Source organism: Chiloscyllium punctatum, chromosome 11, assembly GCF_047496795.1.
Source record: "Chiloscyllium punctatum isolate Juve2018m chromosome 11, sChiPun1.3, whole genome shotgun sequence".
Classification (NCBI taxonomy): Eukaryota; Metazoa; Chordata; class Chondrichthyes; order Orectolobiformes; family Hemiscylliidae; genus Chiloscyllium; species Chiloscyllium punctatum.
In genome coordinates, this window is record NC_092749.1 from 9,092,156 (window position 1) to 9,112,389 (window position 20,234).

At 45.1% G+C, this 20,234-nt stretch overlaps 2 protein-coding genes across 2 annotated transcripts in view; one reads left to right on the forward strand and one right to left on the reverse strand.

The window, feature by feature from the left end:
- Nucleotides 1-12,813, reverse strand: part of LOC140482647 (V-set domain-containing T-cell activation inhibitor 1-like) — a 43,861-nt gene extending 31,048 nt beyond the window's left edge. The window contains exon 1 of the mRNA XM_072580152.1: nt 12,686-12,813. Coding sequence (XP_072436253.1) covers nt 12,686-12,813 — 128 coding nt within the window. The remainder of the gene's footprint in view (nt 1-12,685) is intronic.
- A 76-nt stretch (nt 12,814-12,889) lies between these two features.
- Nucleotides 12,890-20,234, forward strand: part of LOC140482718 (CD276 antigen homolog) — a 51,786-nt gene continuing 44,441 nt past the window's right edge. The window contains exon 1 of the mRNA XM_072580265.1: nt 12,890-13,005. Within this exon, the coding sequence (XP_072436366.1) occupies nt 12,920-13,005 (86 nt within the window). The 5' untranslated portion in view covers nt 12,890-12,919. The remainder of the gene's footprint in view (nt 13,006-20,234) is intronic.

Sequence of the window (20,234 nt, forward strand, 5' to 3'; positions counted from 1 at the left end):
CAGTATAACTTCCCTGCTTCTGGACTCAATCCCTTCAATTACGAAGGCCAAGATCGCAAAAGCTTTGTTAGTTATTATCCCAATAAGTCCTGCTACTTCCAAAGACCAACGCACATGAACCTGCAGGCACCTCTATCCCTGCGCAATGAACCATGCAAAAGTGTGACATTTTTGACCTCCTTTCGAGCAAACAACCCACTGTATATTAACCTATCCCATTCTCAAATCCCCCACATTCATCTAGCCAGTCCAAACTTATGTGCTGACATAGTTGGAGAGACCGGAACAAATCTCACAAATGAAACCTGCAGGCTTACAACTTTGTGCCCTCAGCTCAAAGCCATTTACATTGCATCTTGTACCCATGGTATCTCAATTACAGAAATTAAAAAATAAACTCTGCCTCAATTCTCTCCTATCCCATCCTTTAATAATTTCAAACAATTCTCGTAACTTTTTTTTTGTTTTAAAGCATCTCAGGTTTTTCAACTTTCTTTTTGTATGAGTGTCCTTGTACGATGCAGCATCCCAGCGAATGTGCGCTGTACCCTCACTAAAGCCTCAATACACTTTTTACAGTGGAGCTCACTGCCACACAAGTTATTCTTGTGTACCTCCTTAATATTTTACACAGACTCACTGATTTTCAGATTGTGATAAAAACATGCTCAGATTGTGAAAAAAAAACCCATAACTTGGGTTTGCTTTTCTCAGAAAAGAGTAAACTTTCTTCCATTCCAGCTTTTCATATTCTGAAAACCTGTCCCCATCAAACAGACAATAAATTCCCAACAGCCAACTCCCATTCACAATAACTACTGGGCAGCATCTCAGTGCCAGAGACCCGGGTTCAATTCCCACCTCAGGCAACTGTCTGTGTGGAGTTTGCACATTCTCCTTGTGTCTGCGTGAGTTTCCTCCGGGTGCTTTGGTTTTCTCCCACAGTCCAAAAATGTGTAGGTTAGGTGAACTGGCCATGCGAAATTGCCCGTAATGTTGGGTGAAGGGGTAAATGTAGGGGAATAGGTCTGGTTGGGTTGCTCTTCAGAGGGTCAGTGTGGACTTATTGGACTGAAGGGCCTGTTTCCACACCAAGTTATCTATCTAATAATGTCATGTCTCTTTAAAAAAATCTTAAACATTTCAGTGTTTAAGGTTATTATTGAGAACCCAATGTATGTTCCTTTGGACTTTCCAAAACAAAAAGAGATTATAGACAGACTTCTAAACAATTGAAGAGTCGAGGGTTATATGGAACAGGCAGGAGAGTGGAGTTGAATCCAACAGCGGACCAGCCATTATCTTCATGAATTATAAGGCACCACTCAAGGGGCCAAGGACCTATCCCTGCTACTGCTTATTTAATTTTTAATTACATAGACTTTTTTTTAAAATGATGTTTACTAATCAGAACCACTCCCAAAAACCTGATTGTCATGCGCAGTAGAAAATGTTCCCAAAACTCAACCCTGCTTCTTTTTTTCCTCTTTCTCTGCTTTGGAAGGACTATAATACGGAATTTTCACTTTTTTTTTCTTTAATTTTCTCATTTATATCTAAGATTTAGTACCCAGGCACCTTTGGTGCAGTAAGTGGCAACTTTGTACACTTTACACTGCACTCTTTTATTCCTGTAGTTGAGTACACGTGACAGTAAAACCAAATTCTAAAACCTAATTCTACATTCTACACAGTCACTTCCAACCATTAATTAAAATGATCTTCATTTCTTCCCACTAATCAAGTTTTAAATAGAGTTTGTTACTCAGCCGCTAATTTAATTCTTCTTTAATCTGTCATAGTTATCTCCCGTGTGACAACTTGCCGCATGTTTTCCTATTACCTAATTCGCTAAATCTCAACCTACACCATCAAAAGGAAATCCAACAGGTTTCACAAAGCACACTGTCCTTTTTGAAAACAATTTCCTCTTTACATTTAAAAAAAAAAGCAAAATACTAGGGCATTCAACTCAGGAAAAAAGAACACAGAAAACGCTGCAAGACTGGGGAGTGAAACAGATCTCATGTTTGGATTTCTGGAGAAGTGTCACTGGACCCAAAACTTAATTCTGATACACTCCCAAAAGATGCTGCCAGATCTCCTCAGATCCTCTTTATGCTGCTGTGTGTTAATGTCATTCTTCAAGGCTGAGGTTTCTCCTTCTACAGATGCTATGTTAACTGGGCTGCAATTATACATTTCAGCTCAACCTTGTTTCTTAAAAATAAACTATGTGGTTTCTTAGCTTCCTCAGGCAATGTAACAAGGGTCACAGGACCCCAGAATCTGCACGTATCAGGTGATAAGATCTTTAAAGTGGGAGCAGTTGGATCTTGGTTTAAGAAAGTGACCAAATTCAAGGTAGTGAACCAGTTAGGTTTTTCTCAACAATCAGCAACGGATCCATAGTCATCCACTAAACGTTTAATTCCACATTTTCAAATTCAAGTTCCACCATCTGCCATGGCAGGATTCGAACCCGGGTCCCCAAAGCATTCCCTGGGTCTCTGGATTAACAGCCCAGCAATAATATCACTGGGCCATTACCTTTCTCAATTATTAAACTGATCTAATAATCCGCCACTAGATTTTTCTGCCTTTTCCCCGTAACTCTTGATTCCCTTACTGATTAAAAATCTGTTCATCTCAGCCTTGAATATACTAAATGACCCAGCCTCGACAGGTCTCTGTTGTAAAGAATTCCACAGATTCACTGCCAGAGAAGAAATTCCTTCTCATCTCTGCCTTAAATGTGCAATCTCTCATTCTGAGATTATACCCTCCAGGCCCAGATTATCCCACAAGTGGAAACGACTGGTGTGCATCTACCCTGTTAACTCCTCTAAGAATCTTGTATGTTTCAATATGGTTTCCTCTAATTTTTCTCAACTCCAACAAGTATAGGCTCAACCTGTTCAACCTATCCTCATAAGACAGTTACCCATACTCGTCATCAGCCAAGGGAACTGCCTCCTGGACTGCCTCCTTTGTCTCTTCCTGTTCCATTCCCGGTATTATTCAAATAGATGTACCGTAATTTTGTCAAATCCCCTTGCTGTATATGCCTTCATTTCCCTCTCCCAAACCCGGCCCCCTAGTTAATTTAAAAGACTTCTCTACAACCTTAGTTGTTTGATTCATCTTGATACTGATCCCATTGGTGTTCTGGAGCTCCCACTTAACTTTTAGATTACTTACACAGTGTAGAAACAGGCCCTTCGGCCCAACAAGTCCACACCGACCCGCTGAAGCGCAACCCACTCATACCCCTACATTTACCCCTTCACCTAACACTACGGCCAATTTAGCATGGCCAGTTCACCTAACGTGCACATTTTTGGACTGTGGGAGGAAACCAGAGCACCCGAAGGAAACCCACGCAGACACGGGGAGAACGTGCAAACTCCACACAGTCAGTCGCCTGAGGTGGGAATTGAACCCGGGTCTCTGGTGCTGTGAGGCAGCAGTGCTAACCACTGTGCCCCATGCCATTTTAGATTAATTAGTCAAGTGTTTACACTTCACTGTCCCAATATATTGTGTTTATAAACCAAAAAGAGAAAAAACCTTCAGTATCAATCCAATATGGAAGAATTTTTCTTTTAGAAGGAAGAAAACAGTGCAGACCTAAACATAAACCAAAAACCTGATGTGTACTTTCATGACTAGAAATATTCACTCGTCCTACTTCCCTGTCAGCTGCTTTCCCCACCCTTCTACCATCTGTGGTTTGTGTTGTGTCTTTGTCACTGTCTCACTGCAGATCAGCCTCACAACCCACATCCTTTATTGTCTCCCTCTCATCTTGCTCTGCAACGTTTACTTATCACAGTAAACCATAGTTAGAACACCTCTTCCCTACTTTGGCCTGAATTTCCATTTCACAAAGTTTCAAGTGTAGTCAGTCAGAACTCACTCAGCCTGGATCTGATCGAGCTGAGGTCCCACAGCTGCTGTTCCAACACTAACCATATGCCTTGTAACTTGTGCATAGAGTCATCTCTTTCTTACAACCACCTGATGAGGAAGCAGCACTTCAAAAGCTAGTGCTTCCAAATAAACCTGTTGGACTACAACCTGGTGTCATGTAATTTTTAAACTTTGTCCACCCCAGTTCAACGCCAGCCCATCAAAAATCATTCTTACAAAGGGCAGGTCTGCACAAGGAACTTATTTAGCTACCCCAATTAAAACCTCATTTAAATAAAGGAACTCAAGTACTTGAATTCTAACAACTAGAATCAGACAACTTTAATCTGAAAAATATACTTACCTAATCTGATTATATCAATAAAGGGTATTCCAGCTGTGTTTCCACTTTAAAATTTCCAACAAAAGTCAGTCAGAACTCACTCAACCGACATCTCACACTGCTGTAGTCCCAACACGAACGGTGCTTGTTACAAACTGAGAAAACTTCACCAACACATTCCACCCTGTCCTTAAATTTACCTGGACCATCTCTGACACCTCGCTCCCCTTCCTGGACCTCTCCATCTCCATTAGTGACGACCGACTTGACACTGACATTTTTTACAAACCCACTGACTCCCACAGCTACCTGGATTACACCTCTTCCCACCCTATCTCTTGCAAAAATGCCATCCCGTATTCCCAATTTCTCCTTTCTCCGCCTCCGCCGTACCTGCTCCCAGGAGGACCAGTTCCACCATAGAACACACCAGATGGCCTCCTTCTTTAGAGACCGCAATTTCCCTTCCCACGTGGTTAAAGATGCCCTCCAACGCATCTCGTCCACATCCCACACCTCTGCCCTCAAACCCCACCCCTCCAACCGTAACAAGGACAGAACGCCCCTGGTGCTCACCTTCCACCCTACAAACCTTCGCATAAACCAAATCATCCGCCCACATTTCCGCCACCTCCAAAAAGACCCCACCACCAGGGATATATTTCCCTCCCCACCCCTTTCCGCCTTCCGCAAAGACCGTTCCCTCCGCGACTATCTGGTCAGGTCTACACCCCCCCTACGACCCACCCTCCCATTCTGGCACTTTCCCCTGCCACCGCAGGAACTGTAAAACCTGTGCACACACCTCCTCCCTCACCTCTATCCAAGGCCCTAAAGGACCCTTCCACATCCATCAAAGTTTTACCTGCACATCCATTAATATCATTTATTGTATCCGTTGCTCCGGATGTGGTCTCCTCTACATTGGGGAGACTGGGCGCCTCCTAGCAGAGCGCTTTAGGGAATATCTCCGAGACACCCGCACCAATCAACCAAACCGCCCCGTGGCCCAACATTTCAACTCCCCCTCCCACTCTGCCGAGGACATGGAGGTCCTGGGCCTCCTTCACCGCCGCTCCCTCACCACCAGACGCCTGGAGGAAGAACGCCTCATCTTCCGCCTCGGAACACTTCAACCCCAGGGCATCAATGTGGACTTCAACTGCTTCCTCATTTCCCCTTCCCCCACCTCACCCTAGTTCTAAACTTCCAGCTGAGCACTGTCTCCTTGACTTGTCCGGACTTGTCCAACCTGCCTATCTCCTTTTCCACCTATCCACTCCACCCTCTCCTCCTTGACCTATCACCTTCATCTCCTCCCCCACTCACCCATTGTGCTCTATGCTACTCTCTCCCCACCCTCCTCTAGCTTATCCCTGCATGCTTCAGGCTCACTGCCTTTATTCCTGATGAAGGGCTTTTGCCCGAAACGTCAATTTCGCTGCTCGTTGGATGCTGCCTGAACTGCTGTGCTCTTCCAGCACCACTAATCCAGTATTTGCTTTCCAGCATCTGCAGTCATTGTTTTTACAACAAACTGAGAAAAGTCTGCTCAGAACCTTATGAACCACTCCAATCAACAGCACATTTACACAAAGGAACAAAAGGTCTAGATATAAGAAGAGGCCATTCAACCCCTTAAATCCACCCTACCACATTTAATACACTCTCATCTCAGCCTAATCTCCACTTTCCTGCCTGCTCTCTATAACCTTTCAACTCATTACTAATTAAAAACCTGTGTCTATCTCCTTAAATATACTCAATGCCCCAGCATCTCCCACACTCTAAGGTAGTGAATTCTGTGAATTCACAGCCTTTTGATTGAATCTTACTTGTTTCGATAAGGTCTTCACTCATTCTTCTAAATTGCAATGACTACAAAGGCCAACCTGCTCAACCTCTTCCACTGGATTCCCTCCTGTACCAGTAAATCTTTCTGTATTCTAGGCACTCTGACACAATACCTATCTTCCTGGAAAGAGTAAATGTGTTCAAGACATTTTGCTGAGAAAAATGAGAGCAGAAATTATAAACCAGTTAAGCTTGGTTGTCAGGAAAGTACAAGAGTCTATAATTAAGAGGAGGCTGACTGAACACCTCCAACATTTTCAGCTGATCAGACAGAGTCTAACTTGTAAAGAATAGGTCATGCCAAATAAATTCTATTGTGTCACTAGCACAGAATGCCTTTAGATATTTCTATATAGATTTCCAGACACACTTAATAAAATTCCTCCTAAGAGACTGTTAGCTGTGAGGTTCTGAGTAATGGGAACAATTTATTGATCAGCACAGGGAAATAGGCTGAGCAGCTGGAGACAGTAGGAATATTGGAGAGGGACCTAAAATGGCATCATGTACCTAGGGGAATCTCACGAAAATCTGTGCTAGAGCTTCAACTATTTAAGGTATTTACCAACAAAGTAGATGAGAAATAGAAAGGAAAATCCAAACTTGCAAATGGTATAAAAATACAGAGTCTTATAAACTGTGTGAATGTCAACATACCATTACAGAAATAATTAACAGATGAAATCAATGGGCAAACTGCAGGCCCAGAGAGTCAGACATATTGCTGACTCTGCAGTTACATGTCGATCAGAGCAGGGAAGTGACCAGGATTTCCTTCCCTACAGGACTTTAGTGAACTATATGGGTTAACGACAATCACTGAAATATCATACGTACATTCGCACAGGTTAAAAAGCTCTCTGTTTGTGCCATCTGCAAATTTGGATAAGCGCTTTCTTATTCAGCAACAAATTAGATGAGGGCTATCATTAGTTAATGTTTAAAAATTGAATTCAAATTTTAATGCCTGCAATGGTGGTGTTCAAACCCACGACCCAAAAACATTAGAACATAGAACATAGAACAATACAGCACAGAACAGGCCCTTCTGCCCACGATATTGTGCCGAACATTTGTCCTAGCTTAAGCATCTATCCATGTACCTATCCAATTGCCACTTAAAGGTCACCAATGATTCTGACTCTGCCACTCCCACAGGCAGCGCATTCCATGCCCCCCACCACCCTCTGGGTAAAGAACCCTTCACCTTAAATTTATGTCCCCTTGTAACACTCTGTTGTACCCAGGGAAAAAGTCTCTGACTGTCTACTCTATCTATTCCCCTGATCATCTTATAAACCTTTATCAAGTCACCCCTCATCCTTCGACTTTCCAATGAGAAAAGGCCTAGAACTCAACCTATCCTCATACGACCTATTCTCCATTCCAGGCAACATCCTGGTAAATCTCCTCTGCACCCTCTCCAAAGCTTCCACATCTTTCCTAAAATGAGGCAACCTGAACTGCACACAGTACTCCAAATGTGGCCTAACCAAGGTCCTGTACAGCTGCAACATCACCTCATGACTCTTGAATTCAATCCCTCTGCTAATGAATGCTAATACACCATAGGCCTTCTTACAAGCTCTATCCACCTGAGTGGCAACTTTCAAAGATCTATGAACATAGACCCCAAGATCCCTCTGCTCCTCCACCTTACCAAGAACCCTACCGTTAACCCTGTATTCCGCATTCTTATTTGTCCTTCCAAAATGGACAACCTCACACTTGACAGGGTTGAACTCCATCTGCCACTCCTCAGCCCAGCTCTGCATCATATCTAAGTCCTTTTGCAGCCGACAGCAGCCCTCCTCACTATCCACAACTCCACCAACCTTCGTATCGTCTGCAAATTTACTGACCCACCCTTCGACTCCCTCTTCCAAGTCATTAATAAAAATTACAAACAGCAGAGGACCCAGAACTGATCCCTGCGGAACTCCACTTGTAACTGGGCTCCAGGCTGAATATTTACCATCTACCACCACTCTCTGACTTTGACCGGTTAGCCAGTTCTCTATCCAACTGACCAAACTTCCCCCTATCCCACGCCTCCTGACTTTCCACATAAGCCTACCATGGGGAACCTTATCAAATGCCTTACTAAAATCCATGCACACTACATCCACTGCTCTACCCTCATCCACATGCTTGGTCACCTCCGCAAAGAATTCAATAAGACTTGTAAGGCAAGACCTACCCCTCACAAATCTGTGCTGGCTGTCCCTAATCAAGCAGTGTCTTTCCAGATACTCATAAATCCTATCCCTCAGTACCCTTTCCATTACTTTGCCTACCACCGAAGACAGACTAACTGGCCTGTAATTCCCAGGGTTATCCCCATTCCCTTTTTTGAACAGGGGCACAACATTCGCCACTCTCCAGTCCCCTGACACCACCCCCATTGACAGTGAAGACGAAAAGATCATTGCCAACGGTTCTGTAATTTTCTCTCTTGCTTCCCACGTAATCCTAGGATATATCCTGTCAGGCCCGGGGGACTTGTCTATCCTCACGTTTTTCAAAATGCCCAACACATCTTCCTTCCTAACAAGTATCTCCTCTAGCTTACCAGTCTGTTTCATACTCTCCTCTTCAACAATACGGTACCTCTCATTTGTAAATACTGAAGTACTCATTCAAGACCTCTTCTATCTCTTCCGACTCAATACACAGTCTCCCACTACTGTCCTTGATCGGACCTACCCTCGTTCTCATCATTCTCAGGTTTCTCACACGCATAAAAGGCCTTGGGGTTATCCTTTAATCCTACCCGCCAAAGATTTTTCATGCCCTCTCTTAGCTCTCCTAATCCCTTTCTTCAGCTCCCTCCTGGCTATCCTGTATCCTTCCAACGCTCTGTCTGAACCCTGTTTCCTCAACCTCATGTAAGCCTCCTTCTTCCTCCTTACAAGACATTCAACCTCCTTCGTCAACCAAGGTTCCCTCACACGACCATCTCTTTCCTGCCTGACAGGTACATACATATCAAGGACACGTCGTATCTGCTCCTTGAAAAAGTTCCACATTTTAACAACATCCTTCCCTGACAGCCTGTGCTCCCAATTTATGTTCCTCAGATCCTGTCTTGCAGCATCGTATTTACCCTTCCCCCAGTTGTAAAACCTGCCCTGTTGCACGCACCTATCTCTCTCCATAACCAAGGTGAAAGTCACAGAATTGTGGTCACCATCACCAAAATGCTCACCCACTAACAAGCCCATCACTTGTCCCGGTTCGTTACCAAGTACCAAATCCAATATGGCCTCCCCCCTGGTCGGACAATCTACATACTGAGTTAGAAAAGCTTCCTGGACACACTGCACAAACACCGCCCCATCCAATCTACTTGATCTAAAGAGCTTCCAATCAATATTTGGGAAGTTGAAATTGCCCATGACTACTACCCTGTGGCTTCTGCACCTTTCCAAAATCTGTTTCCCAATCTGTTTCTCTACATCTCTGCTGCTATTGGGGGGCCTATAGTAAACACCCAACAAGGTGACTGCTCCTTTCCTATTTCTGACTTCAGCCCATACTACCTCCAAAGGCAGATCCTCCTTGAACTGCCTTTCTGCAGCCGTTATACCATTTCTAATTAGCAACGCCACCCCACCTCCTTTTTTACCACCCCCCCTCTAATCTTACTGAAACATCTGTAACCAGGAACCTCCAATAACCATTCCTGTCCCACTTCTATCCACGTTTCCGTGATGGCCACAACATCGTAGTCCCAAGTACCAATCCACGCCTTAAGTTCACCCACCTTATTTCTGATACTCCTTGCGTTGAAGTATACACACTTGAGCCCATCTCTGTGTCCGCAAGTATTCCCTGTCAGTACTACCTTCTCCACAGCCTCCCTACATTCTTGGACATCCTGAAAAACAGCTAACCTACTTGCTGGACTACAAGTCCGGATCCCATCCCCCTGCCAAATTAGTTTAAACCCCCCCCCCGAAGAGTGCTAGCAAACCTACCTCCCAGGATATTGGTGCCCTTCTGGTTCAGGTGCAACCCGTCCTGCTTGTACAGGTCCCACCTTCCCCAGAATGCAGTCCAATTGTCCAAATACCTGAAGCCCTCACTCCTACACCATCCTTGCAGCCACGTGTTCAACTGCACTCTCTCCCTATTCCTTGCCTCACTGTCAGTGGTACTGGCAACAACCCAGGTGGTGGGAATCATTAGTCCAGTGATGTCACCACCACACCATTACCTCCCCTCAAAAACAATAGGACAGGACCTTTTTTTAGGTGGTGAAAATCAAGTGAGATTGGAGTGTCCAGATGCTTAGGTTTGAACAATCACAAAAAGGCACAGAAGCTCAAGAGTACCACTCAGCTCATATTGCCTCTGGGTTGTGCAGCCACAGGGAAGCTCTGGACATGTTGAACGGTGTGTTGGTGAACAACTTCCACTTCAGAAGCCATTGGCACACACCTTGGAGGTCCATGAAGCAGAAAGAAAATTATAGGGAATTTTGCAGTTGGCCCCACGGGCTAATATAACCATGACTGAAGTTTATGGGCACAAATACCAACTCCAGACTCTGTCTGTCACCCATAACCCCTGATTCCATGAAGGATCAAAAATGTAATGAAAACATTATACAACCCAGCCTCCAATGCTCTCTGGGCTCAAGAATTACCAAAAATTAACAATCCCCCAGACAGGGAACTCGTCTTCATTTTTAAAATGGGAAGATACCATATTCTCAAATATTCAAAATAGCTAATGAAATGTTGGTTTTTACAATCTAGAGCACCAGAATAACAAGGAAGTACATGTCATACTTCAGCTGTACAAAGTCTTGGTTAGTTGGACAGCACAATGGCTCAGTGGCTAGCACTGCTGCCTCACAGTACCAGGGACCCAGGCTTGAGCCCAGGCACTGAAGTTTGCACATTCTCCCAATGTCTGCATAGATTTCCTCTGTGTGCTCCCATTTCCTCCCACAGTCCAACAATGTGCAAGTTAGGTGGATTGGCCATGCTAATTTGTCTCATAATGTACAGGGAAATGTACCTGCTTTGGGGCTAGATAAGGGGTTTGGCTGAATAGCCTCTTCCTGCACTGTACAGATTCTATGATGTGAAATTCAGTTGTAGATTAGTTGCGATCACATTGAATGATGGGCTACAACAGCAGGTCAGAGGCTAGGAATCCTGCAGTGAGTAATTCACCTCCGACTCCCCAAAGGCCCAAGTCAGGAGTGTAATGGAATAATCTCCACTTGTCTGGATTAGTGCAACTTCAACAACAATCAAGAATCTCAACATCATCCAGGAGAAAGTAGCCTACTTGACTGGCATCACATCTATTGTCGCCAACACTTCCTCCACCCCATGAAGGTAGAGTGACAGCAATGTGTACCATCTTCAAGATGGACCATAGCAACATGCCAGGCTTCCTTTGACAGTACCTTCCAAAACTATGGCTTCTACCACCAAGGAAGACAAGATCAACAAACACAAAGGAACACTGTTCCCTACACAACATCCTTGGATTATATTGCCTTTCCTTCATTGTCACTGGGTCAAAAAGCCTGGAACTCTCAAACTGCATTGTTGAATTATCAATCCCGTACACAACAAACTCTCTCACTCACACACAGACACACTCAGATAGAGGGGCTGAACAGCCTACCCCTGTTCCAGTGTCCTTGGCCTCCCTTCTCACCTTCAATGACCTGTGGACAGCTGATACTATTCCCTTACTGTGTAGACGAAGCCACAGCTGAAACCTTCCCAAAAGGTCTCAAACTTTTTGACACTTTGAAGGAGAGGTTTGAGCAAATACAGAAATTAGTATATTTAAGACAGAGATAGGTAGATTCTTGATTGTCAAGGGGATCAAGAGTTACAGGGAGAATAGGGTTGAGAAACTTATCAGCCATGATTGAACAACAGAGCAGACTCAATAGGCTGAACAGCCTAATTTCTGCTCCTATGTCTTATGGGCCTCTTGACCAGCAATCAGAAGAGAACACAGAACCTATCACTTGGTGCAAACCACCACTCTGAGCCCAATACCTGACCCTCCAAAGGCAGGTCAACTCCTTTTAAAAGACATGGGGGGGGGGGGGGGGCGAGGGGAACTTGTTCCAACCCAGGGTCTCTATCACACTGCCAACCTAATTGATGCAAAATGAGATGTGAATGTTGCCTTCCATCTTCACAAACAAATACATACATACATACATACATCTTAAATGTGGCCACGGGGTTCCCTCTGACACAAGCCTGACCTCAGCTCAATAACGCCCTGTCCTTGAGGAGTTTACTATTATGTTTCTTTGCACAGAAACAATTTCACGGATACAGAGCCTGTAAACGATGCTGGTCATGGACCCACATTGACACTGAGCGTAACTGCAGCGGAAGACAGTCCCCAGTGCCTAGGCAGCGCCCTGCGAGTAGCGCGGGTGGCTGGTGAGGAGGGGGCGGGGGAAGTGGATGAACCCCGTCGATATACAAACGCAATGCGCCGCTCGCGGGCATTTACCCGCCACGATCCTCCCCACCCCCGCCACCAGCAGCAAGTGAGGAGGCTCCAGCACGCGCCTCCACTCACCTGGAAGCCGGTCTCTTGTGCTCGCGCAGCCGCTGGGCTGGGAACGCGCATCCCGCGGGAACGACTTCTCTCTCTCTCCCACTTTCTGCTCGCGGCGAGCCGCCCCCTTTTTTCTTGTGGCGCGTCATCCTTCAGTTCCCCAAATCTCATTGGTCGGGGTTGACGTCAGTCGGAATGGGATGAACCAATAGCAGGGCAGGTCCCCCCCCCCATGTAGATTCATCTCTCCTTCTGATGGTTGTCTCTCTGTGTCCCAAGGATTGGTTTCTCCATCCCGCTGTCTCTGTGTTCTTTAGCTGCTTTGGTCCTTCCACCATCAGGTAAACGATCTGCATCTTCCCTGGGGTTTGCGGAGGAGGGGGAAGGCTGGGTGCTGCTTTTGTGGGGAGATTGTAGAGTTTTACAGAGAAAGACTGTTGGGAGGACTCGAACCTGCCTCTAACTGGTTCTAGCCTGTTCACTCTGGTTGCTGTGTGTCAGCAAAACCTAGGGAAACCCAGCTCCGACTTTAATCCCCACACCCAGTAGCAAGCAATCTCTGAGCGAGGCATTTGCTTCTTTCAAAAAGAAATCGGAAAGAACTTGCCTTTTCTCTTGTTTTTTTTTTGAAAAGAAACAACACCCTTTTCTGAACTGGAGCCTCTTTGAACTGGAATGCAGAAAAAACAACAAGCGGGATTCGTACAGACGCAATAAGCGTTTTATTATTTTTGCTGTTGTTCTGTGATGTTGCTAGCAGAAAGAGTGTTGTGTTTTGGGTTTTCTGTGAAATGGTTGGGAGGGAAAGATGGTGCCGTGTTTAAAGCCGTCTTAATGTGAACAGTGCCACCTCCAAGCATTCGCTCAATATCTCAGTGTTTCCACCAGAGCTGAAGAGTGTCGTGGTGTTTCAGGGCTTTAGTTCATTACATGGACGGGGTGGGGGAGAAGTCTGGCTTGCTGTGGAAAGCAGAATAAATGCCAAAGGGATAACAGTGCAAATTAAAATAGGATAGAAATGTATAAACCGAGATCAGTGGATTGGTGGATGCAGTAGCTGGCACTTATTTCGTAAATATAACCCAAAGTGTTTCACAGGAGTGTCATGAAATCTAACACTGAGCTGCGATAGGGAAGATGAGTAAAAATTATCAAAGAGGGAGGTTTTAAGGAAAGCCTTAAATGAGGTGATAAAGAGAATGTTAATATTTCTGATCCGCGACTGATGCAATTTTACAGAGAAGCACAACACACCCTCAAGAAACCAACACCTTAAATTTTCTGCTGAGGCACTTCACGGGTACAATGTTAAACTCAGTAGCATTTGAAACCGACTACCTTATGCCTGTTCCCCATTTTCTTAGCTTCTCTTCCTGATCCCCACCCACTCACTTTATCTTGTTTATGTCTTGTTTACTCTTTGTAGAGAGGATCCACTTTTGCCCATCACACATTAATTTACACCCATTTTACATCTCTCTTTCTTTGTCATCACCATTGACGATCCCTTTATCTTTCTCACTGGGTCTGCCTCAAGTTTTCTTTACAAATGCCAACACTTTTCCATGCAGGAGAAATCATCCCTGGTTTGAAACACTAACTCTGTTTCTCTTTCCACAGATGCTGCCAGATCTGCTGGGTTTGTCCAGCATTCTCTGTTGGTAGAGAGACTGAGCAGGTCAGGAAAGGTAGAGCTTAGGCAATTTAACATAATGCATGCTCTACATTGGAGAGACAAAATAGGTGATTGCATTATAGACCACCTCTGTGTGATCCTGACCTCCTGTCAGTTTAATTCACTACCCCGTTCCACTCTCATCTTCATGACCTGCACTTTTTCCAATGTGATCAACACAAGCTTGAGGAAGAATAATTCATCTATCTCAGATTTTTTTTAAGACAAACAATTTCAAAACATAATCCTTTTTTTTCTTGCATAAAAACTGCAGATGATAAGTCTGTGATTTGTATTTCCTTTTATGACGAATACCGATGGTTAAAATTGGAGGAGGCTGTTCTGCTGCTCAAACCTATCCCACCATTCATAGAACATAGAACAATACAGTACAGAACAGGCCCTTCGGCCCACGATGTTGTGCCGAACTTCTAACCTAGATTAAGCACCCATCCATGTACCTATCCAAATGCCGCTTAAAGGTCGCCAATGATTCTGACTCTACCACTCCCACGGGCAGCGATACAATTCAATACAATTAATCTTCTACCTCAAATACATCTTTTTGAACAATCCCCATATTCCTTTCTTCCTTGTAGTATCAGCCCATCATACCACCAAAACTGCTCTCATCAAATTTACAACTGCCATTCTCCAGGACTGTGACAAGAGTAAATTATCCCATCTTATTTTTTTTTCTTGCAATGTCATTTTTAAATATGGTTTGCCACATCATCTTTGCATGCCTCTCTACTGTCTTCCAGCTGGTGGGATTGCCTTCATCTGTTTCCACTCGTATGTGAATTACCTGAAACAGTTTCCTTTGGTATCATCCCGTGGACAGACTATCTTTGTCTCTCCTACTTCTCGTGTGTGTTGCCTCTTGGTGATGTCATTGAAAGCAACAGTGTTGATTTATACATGAATGTTGATGAGACCACCCCTACCAGCACCACTTTTGACAGCCCACATCCAACCCCTTATAATCTGTTAAAATTATTTTATTCAATATCCAGAACAAAGGGACAGACGTTTCCTCAGTTTTAGGTATTGGGATGAGTGGAACTATTGTCTTTGGTCCCCATCATGAATCCAGTTCCCATCATTGTTTCTCATCCCCTCCCAGGTAAATTTCTGAGGCTGAACTAAACTGTTTGCAAGTCTGATCAAAGATGTAATGATGTTTCAACTACGTACCCATTTCATTGTCCAATCTCCATCTCAATAAGAGCATCTAATTTGGTCCTTTCCAAAAGTCATCCTCTGCTGCAACCTTAATCCATATGTCCAGATTTAAACATTGCAATGCCCGCCTGGATTGCCTCTCACATTCGATACTCTGTATATTTGAGGACATCTGAAATTCTGTTGCGTGCCATCTGATGTGCATCAAATCCTGTTGACCCCGGAGTCCTAGCTTGCTAACTTGTACTGGATACCAGTCCAAGCATTGTCTCTATTTTAAACATCTCGTCCTTGCTTTCAATTTCCTCCATTACCTGTTCCCTCATTATCTCTGTAACCGCCTTCAGTGTGGTGTGAGCTTCTGAGATCTCTTATTCCCTTTCTGACTCAGTGCTCCCCTGCCATTGGCAGCCATGTTTTCAACTAACTTGACCCAAAGACCTGGTAATCCATCTCTGAACCCTCGCTGCCTCTCAAACTACAGGTCATTGGTTAGGCCACTGTTGGAATATTGCGTGCAATTCTTGTCTCCTTCCTATCGGAAAGATGTGGTGAAACTTGAAAGGGTTCAGAAAAGGTTTACAAGGATGGTGCCATGGTTCGACAATTTGAACTATAGAGAGAGGTTGACTAGGCTGGGGCTGTTTTCTCTAGAGCGTTAGGGGCTGAGAGGTGGCCTTATAGAGGTTTATTAAATCATGAGGGGCATGGATAGGTTAAATAGACAAAGTCTCTTCCCTGGGGTGGGGGAGTCCAGAACTAGAGAGCATAGGTTTAGGGTGAAAAGGGAAAGATATAAAAGAGACCTAAGGGGCAACTGTTTCACGCAGGGATGGTACATGTATGGATTGAGGTGCCAGAGGAAATGGTGGAGGCTGGTACAATTGCAACATTTCAAAGACATTTGAATGGGTATGTGAATAGGAAGGATTTGGAGGGATATGGGCCGGGTGCTGGCAGGTGGGACTAGATTGGGTTGGGATATCTGGTCGGCATGGACAAGTTGGACCGAAGGGTATGTTTCCATGCTGTACATCACTATGACTCTAAGTCACTAATTTAAAACTATAGCTTAAACTAACACTAGAATTTAGCTATCTCTGGTAAAAATCACTTTTTTTAAGCACTGTGTTAATATTTGCCTCCTGACATTCTGGGATATTTTGCTTTAAAGGCATTTCCTAATTCCTCTACATTTATGTTGCTGTGTAATTGGGAACTTTGTATACGGTAATATAACCCAGTGGAGTCCTGTTTATCTGGAAAGTCGAGGTGGTAAAACAAAATTTAATGTCTTTACACAAACTCAGCACAGACTGCATGTGAGCTCAGTGAATACTTTACACCTATTTTGAGTTATTTTAGTCACAGTATAGTGAAAAGCTTTATTTTGAGAGCAGTACAGGCAGATCATAGCATAAATGACATACAAATCATAGAATGCTTGGACACAGAAAGGCATAGAACAAAGAACATTGCAGCTCAGTACAGGCTCTTCGGCCCTTGATGTTGCGCCAACATGTGAAATCAGTCTGAAGTGCATCTAACATCCACTATTCCATTCACGTCCATGTGCCTATCCAGTGATCATTTAAATGCCCTTAAATGGCAAGTCTACAACTGCTGCAGTCAGTGTGTTCCACACCCCTTTACTCTCTAAGTAAAGAAACCACCTCTGACATCTGTCCTATATCTTTCACCCCTCAATTTAAAGCTATGTCCTCTCGTGTTAGCCATCACCATCGAAGGAAAAAGACTCTCACTGTCCAACCTATCTAACCCTCTGATTATCGAATATGTCTCAATTAAGTCACCTCTGAATCTTCTCTCTGACGAAAACAGTCTCAAAGAGGTAAAAACAATGACTATAGATGCTGGAAACCAAGATTCTGGATTAGTGGTGCTGGAAGAGCACAGCAGTTCAGGCAGCATCCAAGTAGCTTTGAAATCGACGTTTCGGGCAAAAGCCCTTCATCAGGAATAAAGGCAGTGAGCCTGAAGCATGGAGAGATAAGCTAGAGGAGGGTGGGGGTGGGGAGAAAGTAGCATAGAGTACAATGGGTGAGTGGGGGAGGGGATGAAGGTGATAGATCAAGGAGGAGAGGGTGGAGTGGATAGGTGGAAAAGGAGATAGGCAGGTAGGACAAGTCCGGACAAGTCATGGGGACAGTTACTGAGCTGGAAGTTTAGAACTAGGGTGAGGGGGGGGGTGAAGGGGAAATGAGGAAACTGTTGAAGTCCACATTGATGCCCTGGGGTTGAAGGGTTCCAAGGCGGAAGATGAGGCGTTCTTCCTCCAGGCATCTGGTGGTGAGGGAGCGGCGGTGAAGGAGGCCCAGGACCTCCATGTCCTCGGTAGAGTGGGAGGGGGAGTTGAAATGTTGGGGCACGGGACGGTGTGGTTGATTGGTGCGGGTGTCCCGGAGATGTTCCCTAAAGCGCTCTGCTAGGAGGCGCCCAGTCTCCCCAATGTAGAGGAGACCGCATCTGGAGCAACGGTTACAATAAATGATATTAGTGGATGTGCAAGTAAAACTTTGGATGTGGAAGGCTCCTTTAGGGTCTTGGATAGAGGTGAGGGAGGAGGTGTGGGCGCAGGCTTTACAGTTCCTGCGGTGGCAGGGGAAAGTGCCAGGATGGGAGGGTGGGTTGTAGGGGGACGTGGACCCGACCAGGTAGTCACGGAGGGAACGGTTTTTGCGGAAGGCGGAAAGGGGTGGGGAGGGAAATATATCCCTGGTAGTGGGGTCTGTTTGGAGATGGCGGAAATGTTGGCGGATGATTTGGTTTATGCGAAGGTTGGTAGGGTGGAAGGTGAGCACCAGGAGTGTTCTGTCCTTGTTACGGTTGGAGGGGTGGGGTCTGAGGGCGGAGGTGCGGGATGTGGATGAGATGCATTGGAGGGCATCTTTAACCACGTGGGAAGGGAAATTGCGGTCTCTGAACACACCAGATGGCCTCCTTCTTTAGAGAATCATTGACATATCTATAGTACTCAAATTATAGCATTTCTAGTCAACATTTGGAAAGTTAAAGTCCCACATAACAACTACCCTCTTACTTTCACTCCTATCCAGAATCATCTTTGCAATCCTTTCTTCTACATCTCTGGAACTTTTCAGAGGCCTATAGAAAACTTCCAAATGGGTGACGTCTCCTTTCCTGTTTCTAACCTCAGCTCATGCCATCTCAGTGGATGAGCTCTCATCAAATGTCCTTGCCGTTGCCCTAATACCGTCCTTGACTAACAATGCCACACCTTCCCCTCTTTTACCACCTTCTCTGTTCTTACTGAAACATCTAAATCCTGGAACCTGCAATAACCATTCCTGACCCTGCTCTACCCATTTCTCTGAAATGGCCATACATCGAAGTCCAAGGTACCAACCCATGCTGCAGGTTCACCCACCTTATTTCGGATGCTCCTGGCGTTGAAGTAGACACACTTCAAACCACCTTCCTGCCTGCTATTGCACTCTTGCAACCTTGAAACCTTATTTCTGACCTCACTACTCTCAACCTCCTGTACGCTGGAGATATACAATTCAGTTTCCTATCCCCCTGCTGAATTAGTTTAAACCCTCCAAAGAGCATTAGCAAATGTCCCCTCCAGGATATTGGTACTCCTCTGGTTCAGGTGAAGACCATCCTGTTTGTAGAGGTCCCACCTACCCCAGAGAGAGCCCCAATTATCCAGAAATCCAAAACCCTCCCTCCTGCACCATTCCTATAGCCACATGTTTAACTCCTCTCTCCATTATTCCTTGCCTTACTAGCACGTGGCACAAGTAACAAACCAAAGATAACTCTTTATTCTAGCTGTAAGCTTCTACCCTAGCTCCTTGAATTTCTGCCTTACATCCCTGTCCCTTTTTTCCTATCAATGTTGTTTGTGCCTATGTGGACCATGACTTGGAGGAGCCGCTTCCCCAACCCCCCCCCACCCCCCCCAAAGGATCCCAAAAACACAATACAAGACATCATGAAACCTGGCACCTGAGAGGCAACATACCAACTGTGAGTCTCTCTCATTCCCACAGAACCTCCTATGTGATCCTCCTAACTATGGAGACCTCAGTGACTAATGTTCCTCTCTCCACTTCCCTTGAGCAACATGGACAGACTCTGTGCCAAAGAGCTGTACCCCATGGCTGTATCTCTTGTAAGTGCCTTCCCCCCCGCCCCCCCCCCAACGTATCCAAAATGGTATACCTGTTATTGTGGGGAATGGCCACAGGGGATCCCTGCACCGTCTGCTGGTTTCCTTTCCATCCCCTGATGGTAACCCATCTGCCCTTTTTCCTCTACCTGAGGTGTGACTACCTCCCTGTAACTCCTCTCAATTACCCTGTCAACCTCCCATATGATCCGAAGTTCAACCAGCTCCAATTCCCTATTGTGATTTCGGAGGAGCTGGAATTGGGTGTACTTCCTGCAGATGAAGTCAGTGGGATACTAGTGGTGACCTTTACTTCCCACATTCTACGGGAGGAGCATGCAACTGCCCTACTGTCCATTCCACTGTTCTGAATTCCCAAACAGACTTTATTTTTAAAACAGCCTAGTAAGCTTACCAATCCGGCACATAGAACCTTTTTTTTGGTTCGAGGAGGAGGATGGGTGGGAGACACTACCAAAGTAGTGTTTTGGGTAAAGCAACCTCCCAAAATATTACCTCACTGACTCAGCCGTCCATATCTGCTCCTGCTC